This window comes from Macaca nemestrina, chromosome 3 (genome assembly GCF_043159975.1).
Source record: "Macaca nemestrina isolate mMacNem1 chromosome 3, mMacNem.hap1, whole genome shotgun sequence".
NCBI lineage: Eukaryota > Metazoa > Chordata > Mammalia > Primates > Cercopithecidae > Macaca > Macaca nemestrina.
The window spans coordinates 139474726-139489689 of NC_092127.1; the positions used below are offsets into that span (position 1 = coordinate 139474726).

At 45.2% G+C, this 14964-nt stretch overlaps 1 protein-coding gene across 10 annotated transcripts in view; it reads left to right on the forward strand.

Moving 5' to 3' along the window:
• Positions 1–14964, forward strand: part of LOC105477254 (shroom family member 3) — a 356760-nt gene that overhangs the window by 302205 nt on the left and 39591 nt on the right. For all 10 annotated transcript variants that reach the window (XR_011621253.1, XM_071093527.1, XM_071093529.1 and 7 more), the window contains one exon: positions 6517–9700. Coding sequence is in view for 9 of the 10 variants with exons in the window: in XM_071093527.1 (XP_070949628.1) it covers positions 6517–9700 (3184 nt within the window). In the remaining variant the exon portion in view is untranslated. The remainder of the gene's footprint in view (positions 1–6516; positions 9701–14964) is intronic.

Sequence of the window (14964 nt, forward strand, 5' to 3'; positions counted from 1 at the left end):
TCCTTACATACAAAGGAGGTGCAAGTGTTGGTGTGTGTGTGCATGTGTGTTGGGGGGAAGAGGGGAGGCTGGAAGCTTCTGGAAGGATTACTTAATGAACAGATGGTACCTATGCATTTGGCAAGGCCAGAACTCAGTCACAGCCCTTAATGCTCATGTCTGGTCAAGTCAAGGGCCAAATCCTAGACCTCTCACTGATGAACAGTAGCTCATGGAATTGAACAGGACAAAGCTTTCTCAGCATATCAGGGTAGGCTTCGGGCCACAGGAAGAGATAATGTCCTGGTTCCCTCCTGGTTACAGATGCTTCTCTCCCTTGCTCATGTCCCTCCCAATCACCCTGAAAGAAATTATTCTCACCATCTGAGCCATCTGTTCTCAGACAGCAGGTTTCCTAGCAGTGTCTCCTGACCCTTGACAAAGGCAGACTGCTTGTGCTTTACAGGCATGGAGGTGTTGAGGGCCTTTAGAAGATAAGGTGTGTGGAGTCTAACAATGAAGGAAGAATAGCATAGTGGTAAGGGACTGGGCCTTTAAGTCAGAGGTTTAAATCTCCCCTTCCCCCTATGGTGTAAGCTTGAGCAAATCATTTAACCTTTGATCTTGGCTTCTTTTTCTGTAAAACATAACTAGTACCTACGTCATTGGATTGTTGTGAGGATTATATAAAATAGCATATGTGCAATTCTTAAGTACACAGTAAGCACTCAATGAATGATGACTGATTATAATAATTAAGCTGAAGACTTCAGGACACCATGAAACCTGGTACTGAACTTGATAGTGAATGGCCGGCACACACTTATAAATGCAGGTGTGTATGTATTAACAGAGTGCCCTTCAACAGTGGGGTCTTTGAGTGTCCTTACTCCTAACCTTCTTACGAAGTCCTAAATCCAAAGCCATATTGTGACTTAAAAAATGTGCTGGCCCTTCAGCAGAAATAAGCGCTGCAATCAGTGCTTAGAATGACTGCTTACAGTAACTATGGTGAGCTCCGACAGGCCTCAGGGGAATGGGGCCATCAGCACCAGAAGTACAGTATTTTCAAGGCTGTACTTCTGCACCTCCTCCCCCCTCCTCAGCATCCCAGCCTCCAGAGGGCTTAGGCAGGTGGATCTGCCCTTGTGTTGTATCTACCACTCTGTCTCTCTGATTCAAGCTTCAAAATAGTTCCCCCTGACACAAGGACCGTCAGCACAAAAGCACTACATGTGGACAAAAGGAGAAAGGAAAGTTCAAATAACCCAAAACGTTACAGACGTGTGCATTCTCTCCTGCTGCAGCACAAACCACCCTGTGCTCTGTTCATTCCATGCCTGAGGCTTGCAGCTCTGGCAGAGGGCTTGGCCCATGCCAAGTTCCACCTGTGGGGTCTGATCTTGGCAGCTGCAGGTGCAGAGGCGCCCCAGGTGTGTTTCTGAGGAGAACAGTGGCATCTAGTGGTCCAGTGTGCCACATCAGGTGGCTGGTATCTCTCTGACAGCTTTAGTTTAAGTTCCAGAAACCAATCTCAGTCCTGAATTTATGGATCTGTTTCTTGTTGAGAAGCAGGCGTATGAGGGGGTGAGAGGATGAGGGAGGGACAGGAGTGAAGTGAGAGAGAGAGAGAGAAAGAGAAGTATGGAGAGACTGAGACTGAAAATGTGTAATTTAACTGTGAGCTAGGTTGGATTTGGAATTTCACTGAAATTGTATTTCAGCTGCTTTCTATCAGACCCTTGACATTCTGTTTTTGCTGCCCTACGGAAATCTCACCCAAAAGTACTTTAGAAGAGTCCTTGAAAAGTTATGTAGTCCAGCCCCCTGACAAGAGGCTGAAATAGCAATATCAAATCAGTGATTCATTCATTCAACAAATCTGTATGAGCACCCACAATATCTCAGATGCTTTGTAGGTATTGGGAGTACAATGGTGAACAAGACATAAAAAGCCCCCTACACCACAATATTTGTTTCACAAAATGTGTTCCGTGGAATAACAGTCCACTAGATACTCCTTAGGAAAAAAAAGTTTCTGGGATCAAGTAAGTTTAGAAAACATCTCTTAGTATTATATATTTCTCTTTTAGAACAACACCTGAAAAATGGTTTGGGAGAACAACAGTTTATAAAAGACTCAGAAATCTTGCAGTCAATAAAATTGTTTAGCTTATTTAGGTCAGTATTTTCCAAACATATTTAATCATCTAAGGAATTAGTGTTCTGTTGAGCACACTTTAGGAAATGTTTTCATACACTTTATTTTGTGCTCTATGTTTTAAATATTTTTACAATAACTTTTTTTTTTTTTTTTTTTTTTTTTTGCGATGGTTCTCACTGTGTAGCCCAGGCTGGGGTGTAGTGATGTGATCAAGGCTCACTCCAGCATTGACATTCTGGGCTCAAGGGATCCTCCCACCTCAGCCTCCCAAAGTGCTGGGATTACAGGCGTGAGCCACCATACCTGGTAGATACCTGTGTTTAAAATACTTTTAAACACACAAAATAGAATGATATTGTAAGAATACATATATCTACCACAGAATTAACAAGCATTTTATGTGCACTTCAGTTCTTTAAATATTATAGATACAGTTGCAGTCTCTTTCACATAACCAACGGGATATGATATAATGTCAAGTAGTGGTAAGTGCTGTGAAGAAAATAAAGCAGGGTAACAGGCACAAAGGAGAGAAGAGATACTCTTTAGTTAGTTCCAGGAGGCCCTCTCTGAATGAAAGGAGGGAGTAAGCCAGGTGAAGAGCATTCCAGGTGGTGGGTGCAATGAGTACAAAGACTCTGAGACCCTGAGATAGGAACAAATTTCCTGGGTTTGAGTTTCAGCAGGGATACTATTATGCTGGAGTGCAGGGTGCAAGAAGAAGAGCAAAAGAAAAAGGCTGGAGAAGTAGTCAGACCATGGTAAGAACTTTGATCCACTCAAGATGCACCCCTCTTGACAGTAAGGCTGGTTTTATGTGAGTTGGAATTGCTGCAGGATTGAGAAGCTTCATTCCAAGTTTTCTTACCCATCGCTAAAAGTGCCATTTTGGAGGTATCAATGGCAAAGGTAATAATGAATATTTCCAGACAACAGTGGAAGAACTTATCCTAGAGAGTGATATCAGCGCCTGTATTCCCCAGGCAGCTTGGGAATGGTAATTCCGAAGGGACAGAACCCTCTCTGGGTAGGAGGGAGAGCACCTGACAGAGGCCTTCCATGGCCTTTCTACCTTAGGTTTGCTACAGGAAGGAACCCACTATACCCTTGCACTGGTCTGATTCTAGAGATATGTGTAACAGAGATTTCATATTTATAGACACCATCTATATTTTAAGATATGTTAGACCATGGCTCACACCTGTAATCCCAGCACTTTGGGAGGCCAAGGAGGGTGGATCATTTGAGGTCAGGAGTTTGAGACCTGCCTGGCCAACATGGTGAAACCCCGTCTCTACTAAAAATACAAAAATTTGCTGGGTGTGGTGGCACACACCTGTAATCCCAGCCACTTGGAGGGCCGAGGCAGGAGAATCACTTGAATGTGGGAGAGAGCGGTTGCAGTGAGCCAAGATCACGCCACTGCACTCCAGCCTGGGCGACAGAGCGAGACTCTATCTCAAAGAAAAAAACAAACAAACAAACAAAAAAAGATATGTTAAGGATAGTATTTTCCCCACTCAGTAGTGTTTCAGTTAACTATCAGTTTATTTACTTTGATTTGTTGTGTGTGTTCCTAAGTTAGATTTGAATTATCCTTTCAATGAAAGACTGCTAAAATTCTCAGCAGTTGGGAGGAGGATTACCTAATGTTTCCTACCTTCATAGAAATGGTGAATGAAACAGCCCTTATGGGGTTCCATTTCCCCTGGAAGTATTAGCTCTAAAAAGGAAGCAGACTGGGTCATACAAGATTATCCACAACAAGGCTGTCTAATGCCTCTTTAGTACAACCTCTTTATTTAGAAAGGAATGAAGAAATTCGGGGTAGAGGGTAGAATCTTTGACATATGCCATGCCATTGAGTACCGGGTCTGATTTCCCTGATCTGGCTGGTTTGGGAGCTATTTCCTTCCTTTCTCCCTTGAATTTATACCTATCCATCCCAAAGTAGGATGTGCCATTCAGTAAGCTGACTTTCTCTGATATAGAAAAATTACATTCTTGAGGAGAGCTGCTGAAAGTGTGGTCCTTCTTTTCCTTAAATTCCAGCACAAATTTTGACTCAGAATATGGTTCTTCTAGTCTCAACATATTATCTGGAGATATTCCAGCCACAAGGCATTATCACATACTTGGCCAATAAGACACTACATTTATTTACATGTGATCTAGAAATATAAGAATACATCATGAATTTTAATAGGGTTGAAATGCCTATCCATTTAAAAATAGAAAATCTTGGGCAAGAACTTCTAGTGATTTACCCTTCTTTAGAGAACAGTGAGTCACAAACATTGGAACCACTTATTCCTTCCTATATGCCCTCCCCATGTGTATTTATAGAGAGACAGAGACAGACATGTTTTAGAGCAGTTTTAGTTTCACAGTGAAATTGAACAGAAAGTCCAGAGATTTCCCATATAGTCCCTGTCCCCATACATGCATAGCCTCCTCCATTATCAGCAGCCCCCACCAGAGTAGTACATTTCTTACAACTGATAAACCTACATTGACACATCATAATCACCCAAAGTCCATAGTTTATATTAGGGTTCACTGTTGCTGTTGTGCATTTTGTAGGTCTGGACAAATGTATAATGGCATGTATCCACCATTATAGTATCATACAGAATAGTTTCACTGCCCTAAAAATCCTCTGTGCTCCACCCGTTCCTCCTTGCATCGCCCCTAAGACCTGGCAACCACTGATCTTTTTATTGTCTCCATTGTTTTGCCTTTTCCAGAATGTCAGTCATGTAGTTGGAATCATATGGTTTGTAGCCTTTTCAGACTGGCTTCTTTCATCTAGTAAAATACATTTTAGTTTCCTTCATTTTTTTTTCATGGCTTGACAGCATTTTCTTTTTTTAAGTAATGAATAATATTCCATTGTGTAGATATACCACAGTTTATTCACCTACTGCAGGACAGCCTTGTTGCTTCCATGTTTTGGCAATTATGAATAAAATTGCTGTAAACATCCATTTGTGGGTTTTTGTGTGGACATGAGTTTTCAGCTCCTTTGGATAAATGCCAAGGAATGTGATCACTGGACCTTATGGTAAGAGTATGTTTAATTTTGTAAGAAACTGCCAAACTTCTTTTAAAAGTGGCTGTGCCATTTTGCATTACCACCCGCAATGAATGAGAGCTTCTCTTGCTCCACATCCTCACCAGCATTTGGTGTTGCCAATGTTCTGGATGTTGGCTGTTCTAATAGGTGTGTAGTGGTACACACTTGGTTTGGTTTGGTTGTTTTTTGTTTTTGCTTATGACACAGCCCTCAGGAGGTCCTGAGAACATGTTCCCCAGTATCTTGTTGTTTTAATTTGTAATTTCCTAGTGACTTAGGATGACAGCCTTTTCATTTGCTTATTCGCCATCTGTATATCTTCTTAGGATGTCTTTGGCCAGTTTTTAAATCAGGTTGCTTTCTTATTGTCGAATTTTAAGTGATTTTAATATATATATATAGAGAGAGAGAGTTTATAAGTAATTTTATTTTGAGACAACTGTCTGGAGTTTACAATGCCATGATTGATAGTCTTTTTCCTCTTCTCCAGACGGGCTCTGAAAACCATCTGGAGGAGCTTGTAAATGAGAAGGCCTTGCCCTCCTAAATGTATGAGGAGGCTTTGCTTTGGCTTTTGGAAGTCATCCACAGGTGATGGAATCCCAGCACCCAAGAGCCCCTATGATTAAGCCTTCTCATAAAGCTTCCCTTTCCTTCCCTCTTTCCCCTTCTCTCTGCCTCTCATGAGCTTTTTCTGACTCTAATTTCTCTCATTCAGCTTTGTGTTTAGCTTTCTTACCACAAACAAATTGTTTCTAGTGCAGTTGAGATTCCAGGAAGATTGCCAGGGTGTATCCTTCAATTCCATAAAAAGGAAAGATATTAACTAAAAACATACACATGTGCACACAAAGTCTTCTTCACCCATGCCTATTCTCTTACTAAGCTTTTCTCCTCTTCACACAAACAACCCCAGCAGATACACAATTTCGGTCTCAATCACTCTTCCACCTCTCTCATTTCTTGGCGCATGCGGAATGTCATTTCCAGCATGCAGCAAATCACATCAAAGTGCTGCCTGTGCCCAAAGGCCACGTGGCTTCCTCTGAGCTCCTCATTCCTCCTTGCTAGCCTGGGTGATTAATTGGAGGCAAATAGGTTAGAGTGTTGGGCAGTTACTCCTAGCGATGACAAACAAGGAGGCTGAGCAAGGCCCAAATATGGCCCTTTTTACCCACCCTTCCAAACACCAAACCTCTTGCACAAGAGAACATTTATAAGCTGGGTCCTCTGCCTGTAAGCCTACTAAATGATAACAGCTCAGTGGTGCTGACTGCTTTGTCTCCCTTTCTTCCAGCTCCTCTACTAGTGACCTCTCCAACTATGACCATGCCTATCTAAGGCGGAGCCCTGACCAGTGCAGCTCTCAGGGGAGCATGGAGAGCCTGGAGCCCAGTGGGGCATACCCACCCTGTCATCTTTCCCCTGCCAAGTCCACCGGCAGCATTGACCAGCTCAGCCACTTCCATAACAAGAGAGACTCGGCTTACAGCTCTTTCTCCACCAGTTCTAGCATCCTGGAGTATCCGCCCCCTAGCATCTCTGCCCGGGAGCGTTCAAGCTCCATGGACAATACTTCTGCTCGAGGTGGCCTCCTTGAAGGGATGAGGCAGGCAGATATTCGCTATGTCAAGACAGTCTATGACACCCGGAGGGGAGTCTCAGCAGAGTATGAGGTGAACTCTTCAGCCCTGCTGCTTCAAGGTAGGGAGGCCCGAGCCTCAGCAGATGGTCAGGGCTATGATAAATGGTCTAATATTCCTCGGGGCAAGGGAGTGCCACCCCCATCCTGGAGCCAGCAGTGCCCCAGTTCCTTGGAGACTGCCACGGACAACCTTCCTCCTAAGGTGGGTGCACCCCTGCCTCCAGCTCGGAGTGACAGTTATGCAGCATTTCGGCACCGTGAGCGGCCCAGCTCCTGGTCTAGCCTTGATCAGAAACGGCTCTGCCGGCCTCAGGCAAACTCTTTAGGCTCCCTGAAGTCTCCATTCATAGAGGAGCAGCTGCATACTGTGCTGGAGAAGAGTCCAGAGAACAGCCCCCCAGTGAAGCCCAAGCATAACTATACCCAGAAGGCCCAACCTGGCCAACCTCTGCTGCCGACCAGCATCTACCCTGTACCTTCCCTGGAGCCACACTTTGCCCAGGTGCCTCAGCCTTCTGTGAGTAGCAACGGTCTGGTGTACCCTGCACTGGCCAAGGAGAGTGGATACATAGCCCCTCAGGGAGCGTGCAACAAGATGGCTACCATTGATGAGAATGGGAACCAGAATGGATCTAGCAGGCCTGGGTTTGCCTTTTGCCAGCCCTTAGAACATGACTTGCTGTCCCCAGTGGAGAAGAAACCAGAAGCTACAGTCAAGTATGTCCCCTCCAAAGTCCATTTTTCTTCAGTGCCTGAAAATGAGGAGGATGCCTCCCTGAAGAGACATCTCACACCTCCCCAAGGCAACAGCCCACATTCCAATGAGAGAAAGAGCACCCACAGCAACAAACCATCTTCTCATCCCCACAGCCTCAAATGCCCTCAGGCTCAGGCCTGGCCAGCGGGTGAAGACAAGAGATCTTCCAGGCTCTCAGAGCCTTGGGAGGGTGATTTCCAGGAAGACCACAATGCCAACCTCTGGAGGAGGCTGGAGAGAGAAGGCCTAGGCCAGAGCCTGTCAGGCAACTTTGGCAAGACCAAGTCAGCCTTCTCATCTCTCCAGAACATTCCTGAGAGTCTGAGAAGACACAGCAGCCTGGAGCTAGGCCGGGGAGCCCAGGAGGGTTACCCGGGAGGCAGGCCCACCTGTGCAGTCAACACCAAGGCAGAAGACCCTGGGAGGAAAGCCGCTCCTGACCTTGGGAGCCATCTGGACCGGCAGCTTTCCTACCCGCGGCCCGAGGGGAGGACCGGTGCCTCGGCCTCTTTCCACAGCACAGACCCAAGGCCTGAAGAGCTGCCTGCCGCCTCGCACCCGCACACATCCAGTCTCGGCCGGAGGGGGCCCGGCCCAGGCAGCGCCTCGGCTCTTCAGGGCTTTCAGTACGGGAAGCCCCACTGCTCGGTGCTGGAGAAGGTCTCCAAATTCGAGCAGCGAGAGCAAGGGAGCCAGAGACCGAGTGTGGGCGGCTCCGGTTTTGGCCAGAACTATAGGCCCCACAGGACAGTCTCAACTTCCAGTACTTCTGGGAATGACTTCGAGGAGATAAAAGCCCACATCCGTTTCTCTGAGTCAGCTGAACCCCTAGGCAACGGGGAGCAGCACTTCAAAAACGGGGAGCTGACATTGGAAGAGGCTTCCCGGCAGCCCTGTGGTCAGCAGCTGAGCGGAGGAGCCTCGGACAGCGGCCGTGGCCCCCAGAGGCCGGATGCTCGGCTCCTCCGCAGCCAGAGCACCTTCCAGCTCTCCAGCGAGCCAGAGAGGGAGCCCGAGTGGCGGGACAGGCCCGGCTCGCCCGAGTCGCCCCTGCTGGATGCCCCCTTCAGTCGCGCCTACCGGAACAGCATCAAGGATGCTCAGTCTCGTGTCTTGGGGGCCACTTCCTTTCGACGCCGAGACCTGGAGCTGGGGGCGCCTGTGGCATCGAAGTCCTGGCGGCCGCGGCCTTCCTCGGCCCACGTGGGGCTGCGGAGCCCCGAGGCGCCGGCTTCCGCCTCCCCGCACACGCCCCGGGAGCGGCACAGTGTGACCCCTGCGGAGGGCGACCTGGCCAGGCCCGTGCCCGCTGCCGCCCGGAGAGGGGCTCGCCGGCGCCTGACTCCCGAGCAGAAGAAGCGCTCCTACTCCGAGCCCGAGAAGATGAACGAGGTGGGGGTCGCGGAGGAGGCCGAACCAACACCCCTGGGCCCGCAGAGGAATGGGATGCGTTTCCCGGAGAGCAACGTGGCCGACCGGCGCCGCCTCTTCGAGCGCGATGGCAAGGCCTGCTCCACGCTCAGCCTGTCGGGGCCCGAGCTGAAGCAGTTCCAGCAGAGCGCCCTGGCCGACTACATCCAGCGCAAGACCGGCAAGAGGCCTACCTCCGCCGCTGGCTGCAGCCTCCAGGAGCCCGGGCCACTGCGCGAGCGCGCCCAGAGTGCCTACCTCCAGCCTGGCCCCGCGGCGCTCGAACCCTCCGGCCTCACCTCAGCCTCCAGCTTGAGCTCGCTGCGGGAGCCCAGCCTGCAGCCCCGCAGGGAGGCCACACTCCTGCCGGCCACAGTTGCAGAAACCCCGCAGGCTCCCCGAGATCGCAGCAGCTCCTTTGCCGGTGGCCGCCGCCTCTGGGAACGGCGACGCGGGGACCCACAGGTCCCAAGGGAGCTGCTCAGTGGAGCAAACGGTGGAACAAGGGGCACCCAGAGAGTGGATGAGACCCACAGGGAGCCATCCTCCTGGGGGGCCAGGGCTGGGAAGTCCATGTCAGCTGAGGACCTGCTGGAACGCTCAGACGTCCTCGCCGGCCCTGTCCACGTGAGGTCCAGGTCATCTCCCGCCACTGCGGACAAGCACCAGGTATGTGCAACCAGCAAGTCCTGGCCTCGGACTATCCCTTCCTCCCTAGAAGCTTTAATGGGGCTCCCCAACCCCCCACACTCTCACTCCCTCTCCCAGTTCAGTTTTCCTTGTGAAAACAGAAAAGTAGCATTTGTTTTCATGAGTTGAGTTTCTCAAGTGTCCCTGCCTGGTTTCCTTATAAAGATATAGGTATCTAGATTACCTATATTGTTATACAGATTATCTATCTATCTCCTTTTTAGGAAGTCACCACCTCTCAATGCAAAAATGCAAGGTTAGGAAAAATTAGGGATTATCTTTTTTGTTTTTTAATGGATTAGAATGTGGATCTGAGTATTTAAAACGTTTTAGCTTTGCACCCTTTCTGTTTCTATTGGACTTTGCATCTACAAAATAGCTAGAGTGATTGACATTGATAGTCATTGGTTATTGAATTCCTGGCCCTCAGCTAAGTGTGTGGCAGGTCCTGAGCTAAGTGTAATCTACATTTATTATTTCATTTAACCCTCACGATAATCCTGTGCAGTAGAGTATATTATACATGTCAGACCCCTGTGTCTCAGACTCCCACCTGAGCTCTTTCTGTGCATTATCCTGGTGAGGAGAGAAAATAAAAACTCAAAATCTCACATAAAAGGATTTTCTAATAAAGGCACCAAATGCTGCAAGGGTTATAAAGTACTTTCCCCTGAAAATTTTAAGCAATGCTAGGAATAGAAGCTGAGCATTCTGACTCCTAGGAGCCTATTAATTTCCCTAATTCTTAGCCTATCCTCAGGCTTCACTTCCACTGGAGATCAGTGGCCTGCCTCATGCTTCCCTTCCCACCAAAGAAAATAATAGGAATCACATACCTGTTAGCACAGGGAAGGAAGAACTCTGCTCCACTGCCTCCTCTCAGATTCTGCTGTTTTCCCTTTCAGAGAAGTCAGCCATTCAGCAAGCATCTGTAGAGCATGTGTTGTATGAAAAATGCTGTGTTACAGCATCAAAGGATACACAAAGGAAAAAAAAGGCTCATGCCTTTCTGGGGTTCACAATTAAGCAAGGAATACGGCCTTATATATATAAATAATTCTAATATGACTAGTGAATGTTTTGGGAATGGTGATCAATAATATGCTATGTTAAGGAAAGTGATTAATTCTGAGGTGATCTGAAAGTACTTCTCCTGAAGGTAAATGGGATTTGGGGCCAGGATGTAAAAGATGGGCATGATGACAAGAGATTAGGCGAGAGGGAATACATTGATCGGAAGAAACCAGTTGAGACAAAGCAAGATTCAGCAGTTACTGGCTGAGAAGTTTGCTGCACTCTAGCACACACATACAAACACCCTTCTGAGAGAAAATACTGTCCCTTCCCAGATGTTTTCTGTTTAGAATTGTACAGAAATATATTCTCCCAGTATAAACCCCCGACAAATGTAGAGGCAACTTCCCATAAGCCTTCAGTAGCTTTTTCCTCCTTCAGAATGAACACAGCTAATTCTGACTCCCTATCCTACCAATAACACACATTTAAAATCCATATATGTAACACGCAATTTCATCTAGCTTGATAGATTTTAGCAACTTAACTGCATAGCAGTCTAAACACCCTCCTTTCTCTCCCCGTGTTTTAAAGAAAATAGAAATGCTTAGGTGAAAACCAAATCATTATTGTTTATTCCCCATTAGATATTGTTATTTTGTCTTAGAGGTTGGTTGGATGGCTATGAATGTTATTTTATCTTTTCCCCCAAATATTTCTTAAGCCTGGTTGATTAAGAAATAAAGCTAAAACATGGTTGTTAAGGGAAGTGAAGAGATTCCTCCAAATCCCAATTAAATACTTTGTATTATTTGGGAAACTTTTTAGAAAGACAAGTGAATACAGAACAGTACTTGGGTACCCTTTTCATAAAGGGAATGCCATATTTAGATGTTATTTAATTTGGGGAATATGCAGGCAGAGGGGGAAATATTTCCAAATGAAATACTTCTTTTGTACTGCTTTGCTCCAACAAATTCTGAAATTTCTGAACAATGCATCGTCTCTTATATTGTCACTGTGCCAGGACTGCATTCTTGAACTTCCTCCTGGTCTCCTGCACAGCAGCCAGACCTACGCTGACTGGAGAAGCATCTCACGGCAAGGTGGTCTGCTCCTTGCATCCTCTTCGGCATCTGCCTTATTTGTAGTTATGATGAGTTAAAAATAAAACAAAGTTATTCTCACCACATAACTATTGTGGTTATTTTATATATATATATATATATATATTTCCTATTGAATACATTTCAAGAACATTATCAGTAAGCTTTTGGGAAGGTTTGTTAATCATTTTTCTCATCCTTGCTTTAGAGAATTCTGACAAGTTAAGTGACCTTGTAGAGGCTGTCTGCCTGAGTTAAAACCAAAATGTGGAGTGTGTTTCTGCTGCTGGCTTAGTTGATGCTATCTCCAACAAATGCTGCTTGCTCTTACCAGTCAGATGCTGACAGGGCAGGATTTTACAAGTTTTTGACAAGGATTTAGCTCTTTTTCAAAATTCTCATTAGTGAGGCCTTTCTGCCTCCAAAAACAAAGTCATCATGGAAATCAGTTCCTCTGTATATGACAATTGATCCATCTCTGGCCTGAAATAATGACTGCAGGAGGCTACCATTTTGAACTACTTGTAGCCTGAGACCTTCTCATATATTTGGCAGGTCTGGCCTTTCCTCAGCCAGCTTGAAATCCTCTCTGAAACATGCAGCCCTCCATTTTCTTCTCTGTAATTCTTCTTCATTGCAGAATATAGATACTAGTGGTGGAGCTTAAGTGCACATCAGACTCTTGCCTGTTACCACTTTCTTTCTGTGAGACCTTGGAAAGCTTAACCTGTTAAAAGTGGGTAGGACCTGCAAAGCTACAGAAAGATATCCAACATTTCTGCCTTAGAGACAGAAATGTGTATCTGTTCATTGCATAGATTTAAAATATAGTAGAGCCTATAAAGAGAAACCCTTGGAGAAATAAGATTACTGGTGGGGATTTTTCCCCCAGATGCTAAGTTAGAGACTTCTCTGGTTCTCACAGTATTTTGTCTGATGTATAACATAATCACTGTGAGATGCTGTGACAAACCTTATTGAATTGCTGAGGAAATTGCTCAATGCATGGAACCACAGTATTGGAATATAGACTTGATTCTGTGGAATGCAACTTGTAAATCTTTTTTAATACCTTTCTACACGCACACATTTAAGCTTATACAAAACAGAATCGACTTTCCACAAAATGTGAAGATACAAATAGCTAACAATAATCAAAATTTTGCTATGTGCCAGTCATTGTGTTGTGTTTTATAAGTATAAAGTTAGTCTTGGCTGGGTGCTGTGGTGCACACCTGTAATCCCAGCACCTTGGGAGGCCAAAGTGGGTAGATAGCTTGAGGCCAGGAGTTCGAGATCAGCCTGGCCAACATGGCAAAACCCCATCTCTACTAAAAATACAAAAATTAGCTAGGCATGGTGGTGTGCATCTGTAGTCCCAGCTACTTGGGAGACTGAGGCATGAGAATTGCTTGAACTCAGGAGGCAGAGGTTGCAGTGAGCTGACATCGCGCCACTGCCCTCCAGCCTGGGCAACAGAGTGAGACTCTGTCTCAAAAAATAAAATAAAATAAAATTAGTCCTCACATCTGTGCAATGAGGTAAATACTATTATTATCTCTAAGTTACAGAAGAATGAACCAAGTCACAAAGAGGATACAAAATTTGCCCAAAGTAGTAAGGTGAGGTTTTGACCCCATACTGCCTGACTGCAGAGTCTTTAAGTCAATATACCATGCCGTCTCCTTGAATAAAAAGAGGCTGGGAATGGGGAAAGAGAGGCAAGAGTTAAACGTTCTGTATCTGAAAATATCAGCCAATGAATTTATTTCATTTTAACATTTATTGATTACTATTTCAGTCATGCATCATATAATGGTCAAGGATGGACCAGATATGCGACAGTGGTCCCATAAGATTATAATACCATACTTTTACCGTACCTTCTCCATGTTTAGAAACAAAAATACATATCATTGTGTTGCAACTGCCTACAGTATTCAGTACAGTAATATGCTGTACAAGTTTGTAGCCTAGGAGCAATAGGCCTATACCATATAGCCTAGGGATGTAGTAGTCTATGTCATCTGGTTTCTGTAAGCACACTCTATGATGTTTGCACAAGGACAAAATTGCCTAATGATGCATTTCTCAGAACATATCCCTGTTGTTAAGTGACACATGACATCAGATTTTTCATAAGGATTTCTAGTTAATTTTAGTAGTTACTTGAAATATTCTAAAGTAGGTGAATATTGTTGTCTTCACATTTCATCAGTGACAGAGATATTGAGATAACTAACTTGCAACCCAAAACAAGAGGACTGAGATTCAGTAGACTTTAGATTTACATTATTATTATTATTATTATTATTATTATTATTATTTTTGGAGACGGAGTTGCGCGATCTCAGCTCACTGCAAGCTCCACCTCCCGGGTTCATGTCATTCTCCTTCCTCAGCCTCCCGAGTACCTGGGACTACAGGCGTCTGCCACCATGCCCAGGTAATTTTTTTTGTACTTTTAGTAGAGACAGGGTTTCACCGTGTTAGCCAGGATGGTCTCGATCTCCTGACCTCGTGATCCGCCCGTCTCCGCCTCCCAAAGTGCTGGGATCACAGGCGTGAGCCACCGTGCCCAGCTGATTTACATTATTAAGTATGCTAAGAATTGGTGTATTTTTAAGTCAATTTTGAGATAATTAACAAAAATAAATTAGACAAGAAGTTGGTATAATTCTATGCCTAGTATTTTTCCCATAGCCACTGCTTTTTTGCTGTAATTGCCATAATAAGTACTTTGTACTTCTTACCAGTTCACAGAAAATTTAAGTCTTGACAGTGAATATATGCTTAAATTAAAGCAAGAAATGCAACAGGAATTTATCTTCTTGGACTTGTATCAGATTGGGAAGATATTTTCCTTTGTCCAAGTGGTATTTTGATTGACAGAAGATTGAGAGAATTCTCTCAATCATTTATTACTGGGTCTAATTCCTTTATTTTACCCACATCCACATAAATAGTTTAAGCTTGATATTGTAGGGGCCAAATCATGTGAATACAGAAGTTAGATTCATTGTCAAACTGAAATGCAAAGGATATAATAGGATATGAATATATATTTATACTTTACTGTGTTAGGAGCTCACATGGGACCTAGGCTTTTCCAATTAATTATTG